The following is a 24,029-nucleotide window of genomic DNA, read 5'->3' on the forward strand; positions in this document are numbered from 1 at the left end:
AATTTCCTAGAAAATCTGGGATGGTTCTCATTTCTAAAGCCTGCCATGGGCATAAGCAACTGTTTCTTGCTGCTTTCCTTACTTACAGTTTGACAATATTCCTTCCTGAAGATGTAAGGATCGAGACTAATTTTATTACTAAAATTTAATAGAAAAAATTTTAAAATATTTCTGAATCATAACACTTACTGGGTAGCTCTCCCATTCTGCTTTTCCCTTAATCCCAAACAGAATTGCCTTATTTCCCCCACCTTATGCTATCCCTGGAGTATTTGACACCTCTTAAGCCATGTGAGCAAGCAGTCCGCAGCTTTACTGACTCGCTTTATCCCAAATCTTCTCAGTGGCCATTGCAACAAGGCAAAAGAAATTACTGTGTTGAGTAGGATTCCAAAAAGGCGCAGAGCCGGTTCCTGTTTGGGTGCCTCTGCCTTTTCTTTTGGCACAGCTGTGGGTGCACAAACAGGAAGACTGGAGAGGGTTTTTAATTGCAACTGTGCAATACAGACTTTACTATTTGCCTGTTTCAGCAAAGCGAGTTCATTAAAACCAGCTTGTGAGTCCCAACAGTGGGACCAGAATGCTCGGGATGATCACGTGCTCAGTGTTTCTCAGCATCTGCTTACCCAGCTCACAGTCTAATTGAATCCTGTTCCTCTCCACAGCTCCACTCTGACATGGACAGGGGAGATGGTTCCATCAAATACATCCTCTCAGGAGAAGGAGCTGGCATTGTGTTCACAATTGATGATACGACAGGGGACATTCACGCCATTCAGCGGCTGGACCGGGAGGAGAGGTCACAGTACACCCTCAGAGCGCAGGCTCTGGACAGGCGAACGGGCCGGCCGATGGAACCAGAGTCAGAGTTTATCATCAAAATCCAAGACATCAATGACAATGAACCCAAGTTCCTGGATGGACCTTATGTAGCCTCTGTTCCAGAAATGTCACCTGTGGGTAAGACAGATTTTCTGGAGTTTCTTTTCCTTATAAGCAAATTGGAGATGGTCACCAAAACACAAATTCCCTGACTCCTCAACCTCAGCTTCTGCCCCTTGTGCAGGAGCTGTAGGACAGAGGAGCTTATCCTGGAGTGTCTGCTTGCTGTAGAAAAGAGACAACAGGCTTTATTTACAACAAGCATCAGCTCCTCTGAAAGAAGACGTGCCAAGGGAAGCCTGAGACCTGAAAACACGTGCGATTCAAACCTGTCAGGTTTAGACGATTTGTAGTGATATTCTGCTTCTCCTCTGACATCAGATGGTAGAAATAATAACGTCCATTAGACAGCCATTACCATCCCAAAAATGACACAGTCTAGCAACCTAATCAAGTTCATACTGAGAGCTCAGCTACTGTCCAGGAGCCCTTGAAAACATGGAGATGTGAAAGCAATCATTAGCTCCTTCTAATTCATGTAAGCCTGCACTAAACAAAGTTCAGTGAATCCTGAGATTCTGGTACTATTTGCCCTCTACTTCTACAAAATGGGATCGTGTTGAAGACACTCCTGTTACTGCAATGCAGAAGACAAACAGCAGCCTTCCTATCTTCCTATCCTGACACAAGTCAGGAGAAATAATTTCCATATAAGAAATCAAATAATCACATAAAATACAGTTTTTCTGAAGTTTTTTTCTTTCTTTTTGAGTTGTCTTTATTTGCTTATTGCTTATGGCTTTGTGATATCTCTGCAGAGATAATAATGCCATACAAATTTCATGTCCTGAAGTTACAGATACGCTTCAACTTCTCATTCTTCAATATTATGTTGGCATAAAGCTAGAGAGAGGCATCAAATACAGAAATTCCAGTCAGAAATAATGTTTCTTAATGGTAATGGCTAGCTTGAATTCAGATTTAACTTCAAGTGCTTATCTAGTAACATCAGATTTGTTTGTAACACAAAACATTATGTAGAAGGCTGGATACATTCATAAAGGCATTGTCTGACATTTTAAGGAGTCAAAACCCACACATATTTCAGTTGTGCCTCACCTTCTCCTTGTTCTTGATAAATTACATCACCTGCAAGCCATTACTAGCTTCAGAGGAAGCAGACCTTGAAAACCAATTGAAAAAAGAAATATATATGCCTCTGTATGGGTTGCAAAGGCACTTCAGCAGTGTATAATCTCTAGGCCACGCAATGTAAACTGCATTCCCCAGAGAGATTATCTCAGAGATACAACCCTTCATGCTCACTGTTTGTGTACAATTTCCATCTCTCAGTCAACTTACAGCATTGATGGGCTTGCTGCAACTGTTCGTGATTTATGTCAGCAGAGCTGTGGAACTTCCTTGAGCTGCCTCCTAATAGCATTTAAAATCAAGACAAGGGGGGAAGAAACAAGCAGTATATAATTACCGTCTCTCTGCCAACCATAACAAAGTACTGTTAGTTCAGCAATTTTGTAACTGTGGTCCATAGAGTACTTGCTCTTTTATATCTTCTTAGAGAAGCATGATGAATTAATACCTATTAATTCCTTTAGTGCTAATGAGCTACAAGTATGAACAATAAGTACAAGCACCTACGAGCGTCAAGTGAAAAAGTTCGGTGTGGGAAAGCTCTTGTTAGGCATCTCAATTTACTTTGAACTGTGCACTTTTCCTGCCAGCTCTTTATCCCACAAGGTCTTACCTTGATGGTTTTTTTTTGTCAGGCACCTCTGTTATCCAGGTGACAGCGACAGATGCTGATGACCCAACCTATGGGAACAGCGCGAGAGTCGTATACAGTATTCTCCAAGGACAACCATATTTCTCTGTGGACTCTAGGACAGGTATGTTATTTCATCAGGGAATGAGTCGGTGTGAAAACCAAAAGAAAAAGTTGCAAGCAGAAAGAAAGGGCAGTGCATCATAGCTGTGATCGGAGAAATGTGTTTTTGTGGCTTGAAGCCAAGACAGAGCAGCACTGTGCAAGGGATAAAGTAATGCTGTGGCAGTGAGCTCCAGAAGAAGAACATGCTTTTTTCAGTGATATATTCCTCTGAGTGACCATATTCTGCAACTCAGCATCTGGATGGGTTTGGTGCTGTAAATACTCTGGCTGGCTTCTATCATTGAAAAATGGCTTCAAAAGATCTATTTGATAAAAAGGTTTAGGGGAAAAAAAAAAAAAATCTATGAACCAGCCAGGACCGAAAAGTGCAAGCTAAAGGATGCAGTTATCCGGAGTGGTTTTAACTAAGGGTGCTCTTGTTAATAACTTTACATTAATCTATAGGACACCCTCTCTGTTTCACTTGCATTCTCTCTCTCTTTTTTCTATACATCCAAGGTTTATATTCAAAGGTGGAATCTGACAGATTTTGACAGTTTCTAAAGGGCGTCTATAGTGCTAAGGTGAGAAACTCATTAGACGATAGTCACTGCAGAGCCCTAGGGGACAACAGAGGAAAAACACTGAATAAACTTCTAAAGTTAGCAGTTTATGGGGTAGGTGCTCTAGCCAAAGACAAACTTGTATGTGGCGTGTTATTTTCTCAGCTTTGTTTATATTTACAATATAAATAAACTATTAATGCTCCTTTTGTAATCAGGTATCAACCACAGACAAATAAGGGCGTAATCATAGGTCTGCTGAGTACCAAATTATTTCTAAGAAAGCAAAGGATTCAGGGTCAGACCCAGCACAGATTTAACCACTAGAATGCAACTTACACAGAAGATAGGCCCTTAAGTCCAAAATCGTGTGCTTTATCGGTATTTAACCCAGAAAAGGTGTTTTTCTCCTCTGATTAACTTCCCAGTCACTTACACCTGCATCTCTAGACAGGCTCAGAGATTCCTCCGCCTTTAGCTGCCTCAGTCAGCAGTTGGGCTCCCATTTAGGGTAAGCACTGTTGTCAGCCAGAAGCCATTTCCTTATCACAAGCACAGGACTGTAATCAGCTTCCCCTGTGCAAACTCACCTGTGGGATTTGGCAGCTCACAAAATGCAATTGCAGCCCTGACGTTCTTCTAAAACAGAGCTAGAGCATAAGTGACAAACAGCTCCATTGTGTTGATAGATAGTGATTAAAACACCCAATAGTGGACGACTGATTTCAGTACAGTCCTCCTCTAGTAGCATTTGGAGTCCTTACCATTTACCTCCCAACACAGCCTCTTAGTTCCAGAGGTGTGCTCCTATTCCTATTCTGTCACTGTCCTCACAGGTGCTGAACAAGTGTCTGTGTGAAAACACAACTTCAAAGGAAAGTTGAGAGCCTCCTCTTCCAGAGTGTTCTTCCAGAACACTTTTACAGCCTCACCACAATCATCTTCCCCTAGAAGATAAAAGAACTCTCCCACTTCCTAAGAAACCATCCAGCTGATACAGAAAAGGAAGGACATCACCTCTGCTCTTTACTGTTTTCTTAAAAGCACAAACCTCACTCAGTTTAGTGAAAGAAATTGTTCCAGTACATTTTTTTGGAAGACATGAGGATCTTAACCTTTCCCATAGCCTTTCCTATAGCCCTAAGGATGTGTTTTATGTTCTCCACCATCCTTAGCATTTCATTGCTGATGGACTGTGTGCAGCAGCATCAGATGCTCCCTGCTCTGAATTGCTGCACCTCTGGGTACTTGATCTGGCTCTAAGTCTTGGTGTCCTGGACTAGCACTCCTCTAGGCACCAGAGACCCCGAAGGTAGGCATGGCACAGCCTGGGGTTTAGGCGCTGATGTCTTTTTTTTAAGTCAAGCCAAGAGTGGAAATTCCCTACAAAGTGTTCATATATGGTGAAAATACTTCCCAAAATGCTAAGTGTTTTCATATCTTATTTATATATCCATGGGAGCTGAGGAACTACAGCACTTCACAGGAGGCACTCAGCTTTGCAGGATGGGACTCTTGAGGGACTCCACGCGGGAAGATTAAAATAGCGCGTTGTTCCATACCGGTCACTATTTCTTCCCTTCACACACGGTGATAATTGCCAACGCAATATCTTTTTACTGCTTTTTTATTAAACGCATACATTGTCTTCCTGCTAAAAATAAAGCCTAACTGCGGATCAATCAAGTTAATAGTGGGCTGATGTGCAAGTGCCGCGCGTTGAACCGTGTGACCGGGATGGTGCCTGGCGCTGACACGCTTGCCCCCACCGCTAACGCGTGGCTAGCAAGGGATAATCCCATGGCAGCGCATCCCCGGGCTGCGCTGCCGGCTGCTGGATGGAGGTGCTGGAGGCGTGAGGGCTGGCGGGGCTGGAGGGCCGGGGGGCGCGGAGCTGCGCCGGGACAGCGGGAGCGCCCGGCAGCCCCGCGGCACCGGCAGCGCTGCCCGGGCCGGCGCTCGCAGCCTCCGTAAGAGAAGTGTTGCTGCCACCTCACGTCCTCTCGCAGTAGTGTTACCCGAAGGGAAGCGGCGAGGGCCGATGCCCGGCGGTCCGGGGGAGCGGGGCGGCTCCTGACGTTCTGCGCTCGCAGCCCCAGCCTGGGTCCCGAGGGACACGGGCAAAACCCGCGGGCTCATGCCAGGTGGCCTCTAGGACTGCGTGCTCAGGAGCGCTCTGGAAAACTTGTCCTGATGGATCCTTTAGCAAAGCGCGTCACTCCCAGGGTTTGTGGGGAGGTAGTCATCCTGAGCAGGGCCTTAATTCGACGTAGCGCACTGTTCCCAAAAAGCTTTTCCTTGGAAGGCCACATTTTAATTTTGAGCAGTCGGCCTGTCCCAGAGCTGATGCATTTTAATTGACTGGTTTAAAATTCACACCTTCTGTTAACCTAGATTCCGCTCGGGTGAGTTTTACTCTGCCAGGAAAGGTGGGACTCGGTGCAGAGCCTGGTCTCACTCTTGGCACAGGGAACAGGACACAGGAGCAAGAGCCCTCCACCCTCTTTATGTGCTCTCTAACTGCCATTTTCTTTTGTTCCCCAAATGCCTTTCCACCCTCAATCTCAGGCTTAATTAGAACAGCTCTAATGAACATGGACCGAGAAGCAAAAGAATATTACGAAGTGATTATCCAGGCCAAGGACATGGGTGGACAGCTGGGAGGATTAGCTGGAACAACCACAGTCAACATCACTCTCTCTGATGTCAATGACAATCCACCCAGATTTCCACAGAGTGAGTACCCGTGGTGCCACGACAGGCAAAAAGGGGTGGCTGAGTTTTATGTCTGCTGTTTGCTCTCATGACAGCCATTTTCAAACTCAGGATAGTGGCAACTAGATGTGGGCAGAATTTCAGAATCTATATGGAACTCTCTCTCAGAAAAATGCCAAAAGGAATTATTCAACTCCTTGCCTTTTAGAAAAAGTTTCTTACCTCCAAAATTACCAAAAACAACTTTCTTTTTATTTAAAGGATGGGAAATTAATTTACGGAAAAAGGCAGGAAGGAGAACTTTCGTGTTTAGACTGCTCATGGCCATTGCCTTTGGCTACTAATTGCTGCTCTGATTGTCTTTTCATCCTATCTCCAGAGGATGTCTCTCAAATCAGGGACATGTGGTGGTGCTGGAAGTTGAAAGATAATTCATTCAACACTCCAGGCAGGCCACAGCAGGGGAGCGTCTGGGAGCTGTGCTGCCAGTGGGGAGTGGGTTGTCATACAGGCTGTCCTCCAGGAAAGGTTCATCTAAACCTTGGCAATATATTGTTAAACCCTAAGATATGTAACAGCCAGACTTAATGGATGCAAAAATAGGCAACTCCACTCTAATCAGAAACATTACTTTATATTTACAAAAGTGAACTTCAAAACAAGATTTGCAATATTTTGCTCTTTGGTTTACAAGATTTATTTATGGCATTTATTTACATAATTCCATGCTGCCATTAAAAATGTGAAAGAACCTTTTCAGTTTTGATTGGACTAAATCTTTCAAGGGATGTAATTTGGGATTTTTAAAGAAAGCTGATTTTTTTTTAGCAGTGTAAATCAATCTCAAGCCATTTTGGTTTTGACGTTTTTCTCATTTAGCTGAGTAATGCAAACTCTTGCAGTTCTTTTTGTTGGTATTCTTCTTCTCCTGTTTCCTCTTCATCTGTTTCTGCATGTTGCACTGCTAAATCAAAGTGTTCCACTTAGATCGGCAAGAAATCTCAACTTCCACTTTTCATCTTCTGTTAGAGCAACTTCTTGAGCACACCAGTGCCAAATGTGTTTTGAAGGTGGCATGAATTGTAACTGATATCAAACTCCTGATTAAGAAAACTCTTGATTGGTAGGGAGAGGCAATTCATTTTAATAGAGTAACTGGTAAATTTGAAAGAAACAGGCAAGCTCCTGACCTTTCTTCAGGGCTGAAAAGAAGTTTGCAGGGACTTGAGAAAGGATTTGTGGTGCTTATGTTTATTCCTGCTGTACAAACTGATCTAATAAAAAGACGCCTGTCCTATCAAATCTGCTCCATATCCTGCTTTATATCATGGCTGCAACAACACTGGTGTTAATTGGCCTATTTTTCTAGTTGAAGTTCTTATCTTCAGGTGTATTGCTGGGGGTTTTTTTTAAAAAAAAAAAAACATTCAAGAAACCTGCTTGCTATAACAAACACCTAAATAAAACTTGCCCAGGAAATTTAGCTGGGCTGTGGCTTTTTAAAGGAAATCGCACAACCGTCACAGCTTTGGGACAGGTACTACAAACTCTCTGCAGGCCCTGCAGTCTTGTGGCCTCCCTGATCCACTCTGCATTGCTTTGCAGTTTTTTTGGTTCCTCTTCACAGCCTGTTTTTTCTCCTCTCTCCCTCTGTGCTGCTTATGCCAGAGCATTATCAGATGAGCGTGCTGGAGTCTGCTCCCGTCAGCTCCACCGTAGGCCGTGTGGTTGCTAAAGACCTGGATGAAGGCATTAATGCAGAGATGAAATACAGCCTTGTAGATGGAGATGGACTGGATGTCTTTGATATTAACACCGATCCTAATTACCAAGTTGGCATCATCACTGTGAGAAAGGTAAAAAAATCTTCCTTTTTATAGTAATTTTTATGGCTAACAGTCCTTGTTATATTTTATGTGTGGAATATTCCCTTACGCTTGCAGTAACTTGGTTCCCATTATGTGACAGTAGCCCCTTTCCAGCTGTAAAACACAACTTCTTTAACATTTATTGCTAAAATATGAAAGCAGACTGCATTCCTAGGAACAATTTTTATAAAGTGGGAACAGCATTAGCATAAACATGCCTTTTCTCACCAAAGGAATGCTCTGACTCCCTATTTATCTATTTAAATATTCTCTGTAGCTTAATTATCTTACAATGCAAGAAATTAAATCAATATTTGCAGTTGAACTGTACATATTTTTCACTCCGGTGTTCCACAAACAATAATAGAGCATGCCTTGAAATTATTTATAAACCAATAAAACCCAGGCAGTGTTGTTTTTTGGGGGTTTTTTTAATTGCTGCTTGAAGATCCATAAATGCTAATTAGGCTAGAGGAAGGTGTCTCTAAAATGGCAGCTGTGAAACTGCTGGTACTCTGTACCACAGGCTATGCAGGAAGCCATCGAGCATTTCGCTTAGGCTCCCTGCTATAGGATATTTATTCTACAATCTTACATAAATGTTAGAAGTTCAGCTCTGTTTCTAGGTTATGAAATTGTAACCATATTTCTGCCTAAGCATATCTAGTGTACTAATAAGGAAGTATAGTTTCCATTTAAATGGCCTGGGATTAAATTGTGCACTAAAATGGAACAATATAGGGGAGAGCTTTGACCTTGCAAACCTCTATGTCCTGCAGCAAAGCATTTAAGCATGTATTTATAGTCACCTTTCCCTGGCTCTTTTTGTGTGCATATTAGTCCCTAAAGTTAAGCATATCTTCTGGAATGAAATAGATGTTGAATGCAAATTCTAATGTAATTTTGCACTCATTTATCAATGAAAGAAAATACTTTCTTTGGAGTAAATGTGTCAATAAGCTTGACCTTTGTGATTAGGAGTACAGTTTTGCTACATGTTCATGTATGTCCAGAGGAGTTATAAAATGTATGGAATCAATCATACCAGATACGTACTAGCATCAGGTACATATTGCTCAATCTACCTACTGTGCATAAACATTTGTAATATTTTACGTATGTATCTAGCTTTATGTAATGCTGTGATTATCAATAGCCAAACACTGGGAAAGCTGTCCTTTGAATCCACGCAAGAAACAAAACAAAACAAAACAAAACAAAAAAAATCAACTGGTGTTGATATAGAAAGTTATCAAAATGGGGGAAGAGAGAATTTCTAAACCAAGATTGAAATCTTATCTAAAAGTAAGCAAAACTTTCCTTTTAATTTTTCTTGACAGATTTCTCAAGGAAAATAATTAGCACATCTAACATGGCCATCAGAACGCCAGAATTTACAGTTACTGACGAGACTGTTGCTTGTGGTGTTGTCACTACTTATCACAGCCTACTAATCCCACAAAATGTTGAGCACCTCCTGAAGATTTACAGTTCCTTCCAAGCTCCCTGCCTGGGAGACTGATGCTCACCCTACCTTCCTCTTCTCCCTTCCTTCCCTTTTGCAATGCCCACGGAAGGCAGGGTGGTGGGTTACCCAGCCAGCACAGCACACAAGACTACCCTGTCCTGTCCTGCCTTCCTCCCCTGACAATGCCTGATCAATCACTTTCTCACAGTGGGTCTTGCTAAGTTCCCCGCTGCATGGTGCCACCTCTCAGCGCTTGTGGCAGCACTGGCGGAAGGAGGACAAGGAGTGCTTTCCATGGGCTGCCTCTCCTCTTGGCTCTGTTTTGTAGCATGTTAAGTTCACAGGAGAAGGAAACTTGCCTGCCCTCCCCATGGGACCAGCATTGGGAAGAGGTTTGAATGCTCCCATGGGAGACAAATCTGATGAGGGTGGTGTTGAGGCATTAGCACAGGAGAGAAATGGGAGGGAAGGTCGTCTTTGACAATGAAGGCAAACAGGAACATCAAACCTATGATGGTCTAGTACACTTGTCTGATTTTTCTCATTTTTCTAACTTGATCTAGTTGATTATGAGTTTTAATAATGTAATGGGGTTTTATGGCTGTTAAGTGTGACTGTGATTTAACTGTTTTTTTTATATAATTTAGCTTTTTAGTGTACATGCAGAGTTTCTCATGCAGTTTTCTTCACGTGGGAAACAATTAAATATAATAGCTTCTTTCTCAGTATATGCTTAGGCACCTTTGCATTGCACATTCCTTGCCAGATGGACAATAAGTGTTACTTGGTCCTGTGAATACCTTACTGCTAATTTTACAGTGCGTAAAAATGCAACTGGTAGACAATAATGACTCTGCAGCCAGGGGTATTATGTTTGTAGACCTCACCAAACCCTTGCTGACAAGTGCTGTGCCTGCAGTAGTCGGTGATGTACCAGGTGGAACTAAAGGCAGCAGGAGCAAGTTTCAGATCACCTGTTCGTAGCTGCTGCCATACAGTGCACAGTTTTTACTGCCTCACTTACTGTACATCATCTCCAGCTATACTGGACCATCAGGTCCCCAGAACAAGAAACTAGTTCCCATTCCAGTCTTCATTCCTCACTCTCGTGTACTAAATGCTGAGTGAATTTCAGTTTTATCATTTCAAGAATGCCAGTCTTTAGTCAGACATTCCTATGCAGGACATCAGTACTGGTAACTTACTGTGAAAGCATGAGCTTTGATATGTGTTCTGGCTTGAAAAGCAAGACCAGCAAGAGACTCCAAGTCAGAAAAAAAAATTAATAGGAGAGGGGAAAAAAAAAGGTAAAATAAAATAAATTCAGTAGTACAAAAGATCACTGACAGAGTCAGAATACAACCAGATACCCTGTGGTGGTGGTAGCAGTCCAGATGAAGTGGTCTTGTTGAAGCAGTGTTCCCGCAGAAAGGTCTGGTAGCTCTTGTCCTCTAGGAATCTAGTGAGGTTGCCTGTGCTGTCCCAAGGCCCAGATTATATCCAGGTGGGAATGCTTGGCTCCTCCCCCTGGGCAGAGCATCTCACAAGGGGCTGATATCATTCTATGAGCCTTGCAATGGGTCCTTGATTGCCCATTAAACAGAGATAGCTCCTGGAGGGAGTTACCTATGAGTCATGCAGCAGGGCACTGATGGGCCATTAACAGAAGATAGTCTGGAGGGAGGGGGCAAGGGAAACACTGCCCAACCTAGTTTCAGCAGCCCATGAAGATGGTGATAGAATACATACTTTGGGCACATCTTACTTGTAACCTAGGACAATATGTCGCTGCAATGTTTCACTTCTGAAGAAAGAAGCTGTTGTGGCAGCAGAGAAGTACTGAAGGCTTGATTGAATTCAGGGGGTGTTTTGAGGCCCATAGCATACACTGCTGCCATGCCTCAGCACAGAAATCTTCTGCTGATGCTGCTTACACTAATACACACCTCACGGCTGCAGAACTGGCCAGCTTCCCATTGAGCACGGCAGGAAAGAAATGAGTTATGACTGGCAAAGGAGAACTTTACTGCCACAGTAATGACCTTTGCACCTTTGACTTCCAGTTGCTCTGGAATCCTCCTTCTCTTTTATTTTCCTGCCCATGTCCATGTGTCAGTCTGGAGGTTGGTCTTCAAATAGAAAGAGCTGAATAGAAGAAGCAAAGGGGCTGGATGGGAACCAGCAGACATCTTAACTGCAGTCTAAATGAACCACTTCTCTGTGTGGTAATTCCACACGTGAGGCTCAAATCCTTCCGTCCAGATAAAGCCGCTCTTTTTGAAAACTCTTCATATAGCAAAGAGGGGTATCCCCCACTGGGTGACTCTGAGATTAGCCACTTCTTCCCTGGTACAAAGTTGGTCTTGCTCAGAATCAGTGGAAGCTAAGGGAATTCAGCTGAGCTGGTTTTCAGCATCAGACCTCCCCAGTTTGTTCAAGTAAAGGGTTGTGACTAATCACAGAGCAATTCCTTGCAATTTCTGACTGTAACTTGAGAAGTGTGACTATCCTCTGTGAGCTGTACTTCATCTAGTGACAGGTGGTTTTTTTGGACTGATCCTTCCATACTGTTATTCTGGTTTGTCAAATCCTCACAGTTATCTCTTACCAAGACTGGTAAGTAGCACATCAAATGTGCAGTTTTTCATTCAGTTCAAAGAAGGTTTTGGAGACACTTATTTTCTTCAGGGATCTGTGAAAAGAAGATGGAAGGAGATGAAAAATTTATTTATTGTGAGGTTCAGTGTCAGCATCAGTTACTTCTATATCCATGTATATCAAATAAGTAGTTTATCTAGACAGGAAATCAAATTTATGTAACTACTAACAGAGGAAGCTGGCCCCCTCTATCCACTGTTTCAGCAAGGAAAGAAAAGGGGAGAGGGAAAAGGGAAAAGGAGACCATTCTTACTCTCTGCTTCAAATAATACTTGGGTACTTAATATTTCACGTTTCAAATGAAGTGAAAGAGTTCCCACAGGAAGATATCAGGGATACTTCTTAATTAAACTGCTTTGAAATTAAACTGTTCTCTAGGCAGGGAGCAGATTCAAATCCTAGCACTCATCATACTTGGATGGTGAACCCATGTTTAGGATACTTAATGAAAGGAAGAGGTGAAAAAAACCCTCACTTCTAGGAAAGATGGATTATGAATAAAAATTGGAACAAGAACTTGCAAGAGAGGCTGACCATGTTCCCTGCTCACATTGGTGCCCTTTCTCAGCTTGGCAGACAGGGGTCTTGGAGACAAGACTCCAGTGTCCTCAGGGAACAAAAGAGGATGCTAACTGGGACCTCAACCTCCTGTGTGAGCATCCTTGTTCCTGCCACTGGACCCATTTTTGAGGAACAAACTATTTTACCTTACTTTTAGGTACTCCCATTGTGGACTGTTTCTTCATGTATTTTCTGCAAAGTGGCATAAAACAGGTTGTGTGAATTACAATAAAATGGTGTATTGTCTGCTTATATTTTCATTTTAGCAAGAAGAACAAAAGAAAATGTATTTTGAAGTGATCTGCAAGTATTTCTCCTGGCCTTTTCAGCTCAAGTATCAAATAAAAGATAGGAAAAGTATACAGGGCCGCTGCTAATACTACAGTCTTTCACTGTTTTTTCTTCATCTGCAAATATTTATCTTTGTTACACTTGAAATTAATAATGATATGGCTCAGTGTGCCTGATGGTAGATATATTTTTTCCCACAGCCTTTAAGTTTTGAGAGCAAGAAAAGCTACACCTTGAAAGTAGAGGGTGCCAACCCTCACCTGGAAATGCGGTTCCTGAACCTGGGTCCCTTCCGTGACACCACCACTGTCCACATCAGTGTGGAGGATGTGGATGAGCCTCCTGTGTTCGAGCCCAGCATCTACTTTGTGGAAGTGCCGGAGGATGTGGCGATAGGGACCACCATACAGATCATTTCTGCCAAGGACCCAGATGTGACCAACAACTCCATCAGGTATGTCCTCTCTGTGTGTTGCTCCACAAACGCTCCTTAGTACGTCTGGTTGGTGGGGCAGTGATGGGTGAAGGTCACTCTCTCTCTCTTTCCAGCTAGTTATAGTCATCAGTGGGTTTAGCAAACCAGACCTCACACACTGAGGGCTCTGTCAAAGCAATGCAGGAGCTTTCCCTGTCCTGGGGTGTGGAGGACATCCACATCAAGCCTTGCAATGAGCTGGTGAAGCATGTCCTGATAGTGTACATTAAAAACAAACCCCAGAATCTTGCCTTTCCTGATACAAAACCTGGCAGCATTGCTGAAAACCCGCTGCCATCCCAATGGCAAGGTGATCAACTTGCTCATTCTTTTCTCCCCCTTCTCTTTCAAAGCTTACGTTTGTCAACAAGCTCAAACATGCAGCTACTTTTGGAGTAGATTGAATGCATGCTAATGTATATTCAAGAACTGCTAAATTATCTAGTGTCTGGTCAAAGATGCAAAGCTGGATATTCCCATAAGGTGCTAAGAAAGGTAAAGGTGTATTTACAGCCATGGGAGCTTCATAGCTGCAGCTCAGCAAGGAGCCAAAGCCAAATTGTGTGATCATAGCACTTTTTTCCATAGTGGCTGCCAGCCACTGCCAGCCCCATTTATCAGAGAAGGCTGTTCTTCTCCAAGGCCAGCACACACAGAAATTTTCACTACCTGCAGGAGCAACTAGTGACTGCACATTGATTATCCCAGCTGGTTGGCTACTCCTCTCGTCTGAGAGTTTTAGGTGTTGGGCTGCTGTTTGACCACCCATGCATTGGTCCAGCTTCTGAGATGTCTGTATTCAGGAACAGTCCTAGGAAATAAAGGAGGGAGTTGAAACATTGAGTTTTGAAGATGTTTTGAAGAAAGTAAAATCTAAATGAGCAATTCTGTGGGCTTCAGCCAGGAGATCTGAGCAGACACAGAGCCTGTTCTTCTTAATGGTATTGCACTCTGTGTTGCTGGTCTAATTATTTTTTCATCTCTGCTGCTTTAATATACCTATCTTTTCTGCCTACATTATAAGGTTATCATACGTCTCATGACATTGCCTCAAATTCCTCAGTAAAACTATTATACTGTCTGCATCACAATTTCATTACCCTAAACTTTTTTCCACTCACATCTTATTTTGCTGATTACTGTCAGGCGTTACCCAAACCCTGCAACGCAAACAGCTCTCTGCTAATCTGCTTAAAATAGTATAAGAATAATTCTGAGGGCTATCAGAGGATAGAATTGATCATTGTTATTTTTAATGAGTTTTTTCTTAGGTTTTTTCAGAGCTTTGCAGTGACTGCCCTTGATGAACAACACTCTATAAAGCACAGAATCCATCAACAAAGATACATTAAAAAAAAAAGTTGTAAATATGCACAGAGTTTTGTAACTGTTCCTTGACAACTTCCTTCCTCTTTTCTCTCCACCCTCCTCCTTTTCCACTGCCCTTTCTTCCCTCATTCCTTTCCTCCTTTACCCTATGTTGAGGTAAAGAAACAGATGAAAAAACTAAGAATAAATACCATTTGTAATGCTATCTAAAATGCAGATGATAAGAATTAGTTCTTAGTATAAGAGACCTCTCCTACGGTCTCCTCAATTCATTCCAATTCAGCGCAGTATCAGTCCAACAATGATTTTAGCTTGCACTGAATTCACTTTGCACAGGGCAAGGCAAGATAAGAAAGACAATAATCCCAGATACATTCTATGTTGCATAATGAAATCCATCTGAAATTTGAACTGTGATCTGGCTCAAATCCTCATTTTCCCATCATCCAGTACCTGGCTCCCACACTGTGAAATTCTGGTAACTGGAAATATGCCATGATTGTTGTTAAATGATTCAGGAATATTATCTAAATAGTACAGTGGAAACAAGCATGCAGGAACATTAACAAGAAAGCTTAGCTGGAGAATCTAGAAAAAGATCCACCTGTGACTCTTGACACCCATGCTTAATTCTGAACCACTAATCACAAGTCTATATTCAATTTCAGATACTTGTTGGTCTTAAAATGTCAGAGAGAAATTCTTTTTTAGCCCTCATACAAGAATAATTATTTTGCCTAAATATAGGAACAGTCATACTTACTGTCTAAATAAATCAAATGCCTGAGAAATCTCTTTATTTAAGAAGAGATAGGAAGGACTGGGAAGGGAAGGAAAGGAAAGGAATACAAACCTGCCATCCCTTCCTCTTTGGTTGTTCTGAAAAAAAGTGTAAAAGAATTTCCCAACAACATATCTCAATAGTGTTTTATATCCTGGTTTAATAAGTCCCTATATAAAGATAAGGCTGTCATGCTTGTTCCAGTGAATGCATTCATGCTGAAAGGAGGAAATTCAGAAGAATGAGCCCTGTTCACTGTCTGTTGTGACTAGTGCTTTCAATTCCCATCCACTCGGATAAAAGAACCAACAAAAAGGACAGTAAGTCAGGGCTCTGGTCTAGGCTGTGACATTTACCTAGGCCTGTGTGTGGCTTTGGCCAAAGCGTCCCTTGCCACGTTAACATTCAGCTGGGAAGGCAGCTTGCACAGAGTGCCTTTAACAGCAAAGCCACGCCTGTGAAGGATGCTGCGCGTTTTACACACCCTGCGAAATCATCCCTCTGACCAAATACTGAAGTGACTTCTGTCAATCAGCTGCCTCCCTGCCCAGGTTTTCTGGCCTGCAGTCAGAAAATCCCCCATTCACAGGTGCGGGAAGCTGGTTCCCAGCACTGAGCTGACATGACATTGGTCAGGCAGGTTCAGTAATTACAATCAATCAGCCTCACAGAGGGAGCTGTTTTTTTGACTGGATGCTATGAGAAAGCCACACATCCCCCTCGTGCTGACACAGCTCCATCAGTAGCATGCTTCAGGATGCAGGTGGAGTTTATTCCCCTGAAGAAGGAAAGAATACAGAAGAACAAGGAAGGGAATGGTTCCTCATCAACCTAGGTGCTCAGAGAATGAGCTGATCTGAAGCCCTTTCCATCCTGTCTGAATTTGCCTAGGGACAGGGCATAATTATTTCACTTAGAAAAAGAAATTACACTCCTCACTAGCAGATTTTCTCTGTGAAGCAGATGCTCCTGCACTGATCTGTGCCTTACTTTGAGGCTTCTTCCTGTAAATCTTCCTGTCTTCCAGCTCCATTCAAGCAGTACTCACTATTAAATGCCATTAGCCACATGAACTTTTTCCAGCATCTCAGTCTGGACCTATGCAAGTTAAAGGAGCACACAACTAGGTTGTGGAAGAATGTGGATCTGCTTTGTATGACACTATCCCCATTGTTGGGATACTTTGTTGGCTATAACACACAGTTTTCACAAGGGTTGCACAATGTTTTTCATATGTACTCTTGCAGATACTCGCTTGACAGGAGCAGTGATCCAGGACGGTTCTTTTATGTCGACATAACATCGGGAGCACTGATGACTGCAAGGCCTCTTGACCGGGAGGACATTTCTTGGCACAACATCACTGTGTTGGCCATGGAGCTGAGTAAGGAGAATGCAGACTGTACATAGATAAAAGAGATACAGTAAACAAAGCAGGCTGAGAGACCTGAATTCAAAATTCACATATTGTTATGCACTGAGTGGGAAGGCACATTAAGTGAACTGCTCCTCTGACATCAACAAGCGAATACTGCATTTTATTTATTTTTTATACTCATTTTCACAGGGTGGTGGGAGGCATAGAGGATGGCAATTAAATGCAGAGTCCTTCTCTTTCAACTCATTAGCATTCCAGGGATTTATTTAAAACTCTTCCTGATGTGTTTCTGGCAGAGTCCTCTCAGTTCAGAAGAGCTAGGCAGCTAAAGCAAATACTGCAAAGGCTGCACAGCTTCTAGAGCTCCCAGTCCTGCCTGGGAGGACTGAGTGGTGCAAGGACTGCTAGGCAGCAGTGATCCTGCACTGCTGGGTCACTAGTTGAAAACTGCTCTAGTTCAGCAGCAAGCAAATGACATCACCATCTGCTTACTACATAAATAATTTGGGCCAGAGTGCTTTGGAATCTTCGAGTATGCTGAACTCATTATGCTTTCTGGTTTTACAATGAGCTAAAACTCAGCTCAGGATTCACCTGAGTTGGGTGCTGGGTATTTTTCAAGGCTGTGAGAAGAAGGAGATGCTTATTTCATAGTGTCAGTATGAAAAATATAGCTGAGTTTGAAATACTCACAGATGTGAGCTTCATAAAGGAGCTTCAGCTATATAAGCAAATAAAAGGCTCACCTAGTCTTCACCTGAAATTCCTTTGGTTCACATAGCTTTTGCTCAGGATCTCAGTTCATCTGTGAGGGGCAGCAGTTTTCTGCAGCTTGGTGCCAACAGCTGAGTCATCCCCTGTGTCTCAGAAAGCTTCCTGCATGTCTAGGCTATGCCAGAGATATGGAGTGCTTTGAGAGGAGCAAAGTTTCAACAACTTGCCCAAATTGCAATCAGCCAGCTCGAAAGCAGGGGGAAAGTTTCACAAGAGTTGGAGTGACTCTGCCACATATTTGCAGGCTGTTCCAGCACATGATGCCTTTCTGTTTTGACACTACTTTTGACACCCCCATCTATTTTGACACTACTTTTATTTTTGACCATTGTAATTCCATGCATCTGTAAAAGCTGCCCCTGTAGCAGCACCTGAGAGTGAGAGCGATAGGAAGGTATGTATTCCCTTGGTTCCCTTTCCATCCATCCTCTGTCAGTTTTGCTCTGTACATGTGCAGCAGAATATTTTAATTTAGTGAATGGCTTCAAAAATGTCCTAGCTGTGCACTCCTGAATAAGGTCCCTAGTGCTAAAGGTTTGATCAATTATTTCTAATAGTGTAAATGCAAGTATTCATCTGCCACAACAGCTGTGTTAGCAAGACGCATGTATGCATAAGTGGGAAGCTGAAGGATTGCATTAGAAATCAGGGAGAAACAACATAATTTGGGTATTATCTCAATGACACAGTGTGACACGTTGTGGAATACAGTACACTGAACATTTAAGAAAATTCCAGAGTTTATGTAAACTCTATTGTTTATATGAATATATAATTTTTTGCCATAAAGGGAATATATTTGGAGATACAAAGTGCTGCAGCTAATGAGAATACTGATATTAAAGAATTTTCTTGATTTTTGCACCTCTTCTCATCTCTTAATATTTTTTTTCCCTGCTGATTACAGTTTCATTTTATCATTAAATAAGGGCTGAAGGGAAGATGATTTGGGGCAGACAAGCATAGTAAGAAAAACAAATTAGTCTGTAGCCACTTAGTTTGGAATTTGTGAATATGTGTGAAAAGATGTACGGATTTACTGGCTAAGAAAGCTAATGCACCAGTGGGACAGAAACATCACAAATGATGTCATGCAGAATGTAAAATTTTCATTGCAATTTTAAGCTTCACTGAAAGCTTTTCTGTACAATTTCATGTGTTATTACATTTTAAACCCCTCTGTACAAAGTATCAAAGACTTGACACTATTTTTGAGTTCAAGGAACATAAATTCTGAGCCAAAGCATATCTGAACTGGAGATAGAAACTGCCATTTTTAACAAGTTCTAAATAACAAGTCTATACTTAAAACAGTACCGTCCTAATTCACGTCCCCAGCAGGGAGGCTCAACAAACAGTTTTGCCCAGATGAAAGGCAATAAAAAATAACAAGGGGCATTGTCTAAAACTTCTGCAGTAGAAATAGTTCATTGGACTGAACCAGGTTAAAGTGAATTGTTTTGTTTGTAAAGTATGTGATTAGATGGGAAGCCGGGCTAGACAGAGCATTTGCAGCTTCAGTCTGAGTCACACAATATCCAAGTCACCACAGTTCTTGATGCGAAAATATGATTTAACACAAGCTGGTACTGGAAAACCTGCTTTACCTCTTGAGCAGAGTGAGGAGCAGCATCTTCTCCTTCCCATATATTGCCTTTCTTTACATTAAACCTTCTTCTTCCAGATAACCCCTCCCAGGTGGGCAGCGTCTCTGTGACGGTGAAAGTCCTGGATGTGAATGATAACGCACCAGAGTTTGCAAGATTTTATGAAGCTTTTGTTTGTGAAAATGCCAAAGCAGGCCAGGTGAGAAAGGCAGGTTGGGAGGGGCATGCTGTCCTACATGAAGGCAGCATGCCAGGAAGGGTGAATGCTGAAAAGAGGGCTCAGCTGCTCACATGTTTCATCTGAACTCTTATCAGAAGCCACCTGTACTTCATTACAAAGGCAAGCATATCGCACTGGAAGGAGCATCACATATAGTAACTCTTTTGTTTCTCTCAAATTTCTCTTCTTCTCCCAAAGTAGATTCTAGGCTCACTGCACAATACATTGCATAGCTGAAATAAAGCCTTCCCTTAGGCATGTGCCAGCAGGCAAACAGCCAGTGTGTCCTGTAGCAGCATCAAAGAGAGGAGAAGGGTTATGAGAAGTGCCATAGAATCAGCCCAGGCCACATGTGACAGACAAGGCTTCCTACTAAATGTTTTAAGAGCTTTAAGCACACCTGGACTTATGGGAGCTGGACATAACTTACTGTATTATGTTCAAAGGGGTGCCAAGCAGAATATGTTCTTCTGTGAACTGGAGATGACAAAGAGTTTTCTCCAAAAGCAACGTAAGACACTAAACCAGCACCTTCAAGCAAGTGGCGAAGTCTCTGCTCCTCTCCCTTCCAAAACTCCATCAAAGCCCTTGAACAAAGTCACCAGTGCCAGAGGCAGACATGAGCTCCCTTGCTGGACCTGCTGCTGATCATTTGTGGGGAGCCATTTCTTGCTCCACCACCAGGCTCTGGTGCCTCCTAATGCAAAGCTGACTAGCTTAAATAGCATTTAAACACACACACATTTAAACACACACCTCTCATGATCTGTGAAGGAAAAATGGTGCAAGTAACATCGTTGTGTGATTGCTGTAGCTTCTCCCAGCTGTGTGAAGCAGAATGAAATAGCTGCTCACTGCTGGGGTAACTGTCCTTACAACTATTATATATAGGATATTTTCATCTCACCAATTTACAAAGGTTATTAATAATATAGGCAATAGAAATCATTGCCTAGACCTTTTTTCCTAAGTGATAAGCTGTCTAAGTTCAATATTATTATGAATGCTAATCTGGACTACTTCCTTCAGCAGAGAATGCTAGATTCTATTGCTTCATTTTAAAAAAGTTCTGAAATCAGTTTTAAGGTGGTGAAAGAGCCTTTATGGGTCTGACAATTGCCTTTGAATACCAAAATAACATTTAAGTTAAAAAAATCCAGGTAAAGATTTATTTCTTGTCCAAAAATATGCCAGAATGTTTATTCAGACACTGCTCATTGTGCTTCAAGCTGTTAGACCTACTTAACAAAGCCACTATGAGTGAAGAGTACAAATCTCTTTCTGGATTTAGCATTGTCTTAATTTCTTTAGTTTGGTGTTATTTATTGCATATGCAGAGTTTCTGCATGGCTGGCTTTTCTCTCATTTCCACTGACATCTTAGGAAGAATTTTATTGATTTAAAACTAAAAGAGTGGCAAAATAATCAACCTGAAGTCCTTTTCTACCTGCATAATGAGGCTGAAAGTAAGTATGAGCTTTCTTACAAGTTCTCTAATGCACAGTGAATCTTCTGAAAAAACCTGGGCCCCCAAAAGACAAAAAGAAATGTGCAACAGAAGATAGGGATGCATGAGAGGAAAGCATCTGTTATTTGAAGTAAAGTGAATGTCTCCTCCTTTGTTTAAAAGTGATGTGCATGACCACAGCAAAATAGATGACCCCTGCAAGCTTTTGAGTTTCTTCTTGAGAGATTGTACCTCTGCAAGGCAATTTTATTCAAATCCTCCAGTTGCTTATATTTATAGATATAAAATACATGTTATCTGTTTGATTATTTGTTTATATTATAAATATTTTGCTTCTTACCTGATTCTACTTTTCTCTTGCATTCTGTAGCTGATTCAAACAGTGAGTGCCATCGACAGGGATGACCCACAGGAGGGTCAGCACTTCTACTACAGCCTGGCTCCAGAGGCAGCCAACAACCCCAACTTTACTCTAAGGGACAATCAAGGTAATCAGAGTGGACACAGACAGTTAGCTACTCTAATTTCTAATGCCTGAGTTGGACTTGAGAAGCTGTGACTTACAGTGGGTGGTAAGACTGCCATTTCAAATAATACCAAGTGACACCTGCTCCTTAAAGGCAATAATAAAATGACATATTACTTAATACACTTGAAAGTTATATGATATTTTCTTCTCTAGCAATAGGCCCCTTTTTCTATTTCGAGGAAATGGACCAGTGTTTTGTGCAAATTCAGGTCTTTTGGTCAGGCTGCAGGCATCTTGGATTATCGGAGTGGAAATTACATTTGCTCAAAAGGAGATGCTTAAAGGTAGGATAGTAACTGGAACTAGAAGACAAATCTGAAGGGAATTACATTGCTCTTTTGTACTCATCATGTTTTCTTCCAGGCACAGAAAAAGGGAAGGTTTTTGTACTGTTCCAGTCTTTTCCCCCAAGCACTTTTCTTCTATCTTCTTGCCCGTCCTCATTTCCCTAGAGAAAGAGGGAAGTAGGGAGGACTTGCAGAGCCTTAGGGAGGTAACTTGGTGTACAGCTAAAGGTCTGTGTAAGATGACCTAAGTAGAAACTGAAACTCCAGTGGGAAGACTCATGGCAAATCACTGGCATTTGAACATTCTAACCAGTGGAATTTGATTCTTTTGGGAAAGCTTTGGTGATTTCAGAGTCTGCAGGAAAGTCCTGCCATGGCAGGCCTTTGCATGACTGCTGTTGATAGATTATCTCCATGGGCAGACAAGGTCTAAAATCATCTGGTCTGCACCAGCCTTCATTAGGAAAGAGGGATGACCTTGAGTGACCTGGTGCAGAGCTTTGAAAGTCAATATTGAGGGTCTGGGTTTCAGTACAAGTTTAGTGTGTAAAGTACCATGAATCAGCAAGCAATTCCAGAATAAATGGGGAGAAAGACTAGCCACCTGTAGTATCCACGGCCAGCCTCCAAGCCTAGCCTTGCTCCCACACATGCCTACTTGTCACACTTACTTCCATAAGCCCCTGTCTTAGCCTCTCCAGGCATATGAAAGAGAAACAGAAAGGCTTATAAAGAATTCCATGCCTTCAGTAACCAAACATATCTTGAAACATGCTACTTACAGTGTCTGGAGCCCTCCACAGCATGCTAATGCTCTTTCATCCCCAAAACATTTTTTTCTATGGTGTCCCTGAGGCCCTGAGGCCTCCCCACACAATTTCTTGCATTTTTATCCCCTTCTTTCTCTCCTTGTCTTTTTTTATTTGTGAGTATATATTGCCAAAATAAATGAACAAATATAACACAACTATTGCTAAAGCATTTGGCAAAGCAAGCTCATTTCATCCTCAAGGCATTGTTCTAAATAAAGAAACTTGCAAAACTCCCAGCATCAGATGCACTCTTTCTGTCTAAGGCCATTCTTGCAATAATTTATAGTGACAGCAGGGACTGAATGGCTGTGCCTCCCACTCTCTATAAAATACCAGGTTTCCATATACACACACACACACACACATATATATATACACACATACACACACACACATACACCTCACGAGAAGCTTAGGGTACTATTAGTTACTCATTTGAAATAAAAATGTTAAGTATCAAGCCATTGACTGTTTGAATTATCCATATAGTGAACCATAGTATAAGAAGAATATTAAGCTATTAGAGAGCATCCGAAGGAGGGCCATGGGGATGGTGAAGGGTTTGAGGGGAAGCTGTGTGGGGTGCAGCTGGGGTCACTTGGTCTGTTCAGTCTGGAGGAGACTGAGGGGAGACCTCATTGCAGTCTATAATTTCCCTACGAGGGGAATCAGAGGGGCGGGTATTGATCTATGCTCTCTGGTGACCAGTGACAGGACTCAACAAAACAGCATGAAACTGGGTCAGGGGAGGTTTAGGTTGGATATGAGGAAGGGGTTTTTCACCCAGAGGCTGTATGAGCACTGGAAGGGCTCCCCAGGGAAGTGGTCACAGCACCAAATCTGTCTCAGTTCAAGAAGCATTTGGGCAGAGCTCTCAGGCACACTGTGTGTGTTCAGTGACTCCTGGAGTATCCTATGCAGGGCCAGGAGTTGGACTCAACTATCCTGATGAGTCCCCTCCAACTCAGCATATTCTATGATTCTATGATTAAGGGTTTATTTACTGCCTCAGCAATTTGGAGTGCAGTAGTCATTTCAGTAAAAGTAATTTATGCTTCTATTTTCATCTAGGGGCCACTAAGAACTATATAAATCATATAACTTAGGCACAGAGGGAGTAGCTATACTGTTTGTCACAGGGTGGCTAGACAAGAAACAGAACACACTTTGCTAGTCACAGCCTGTGCCCATAAACACGAGACAGGAATGCTTCCCAGGCTGTGGGAAGGCGCTGTTAAGATTAGCAATTGTGCTGATTACTTGGTTGTCCAATATAGCAGTAAGAGAAACTGCAAGATGCGTAGCTTTCTTGGCAACAATTGAAACCTTGATTTATACTGAGCAACAGATAGATCACAGTTTGCATTCTGATGAGCTGTTTTACATATTATTTTGGCCCTTGTAATTTTAGTCTCTGAGAACTTCTTCAGTCTATTCATTCTTTGCATATCTTCAGCAGAGAGAGAAATCCTGTC

General features: G+C 42.2%; 1 protein-coding gene across 1 annotated transcript in view; it reads left to right on the forward strand.

Annotated features, from left to right (window-relative positions):
* The window catches only part of CDH20 (cadherin 20), a 119,996-nt gene that overhangs the window by 87,481 nt on the left and 8,486 nt on the right, over positions 1-24,029 (forward strand). Inside the window, exons 3-10 of the mRNA XM_040074577.2 lie at positions 666-960; positions 2,670-2,789; positions 5,902-6,069; positions 7,717-7,904; positions 13,095-13,348; positions 16,727-16,863; positions 19,316-19,437; positions 21,297-21,414. Coding sequence (XP_039930511.1) covers positions 666-960; positions 2,670-2,789; positions 5,902-6,069; positions 7,717-7,904; positions 13,095-13,348; positions 16,727-16,863; positions 19,316-19,437; positions 21,297-21,414 — 1,402 coding nt within the window. The remainder of the gene's footprint in view (positions 1-665; positions 961-2,669; positions 2,790-5,901; positions 6,070-7,716; positions 7,905-13,094; positions 13,349-16,726; positions 16,864-19,315; positions 19,438-21,296; positions 21,415-24,029) is intronic.

The sequence above is a fragment of the Hirundo rustica genome, chromosome 1 (assembly GCF_015227805.2).
Source record: "Hirundo rustica isolate bHirRus1 chromosome 1, bHirRus1.pri.v3, whole genome shotgun sequence".
Taxonomy (NCBI): Eukaryota; Metazoa; Chordata; class Aves; order Passeriformes; family Hirundinidae; genus Hirundo; species Hirundo rustica.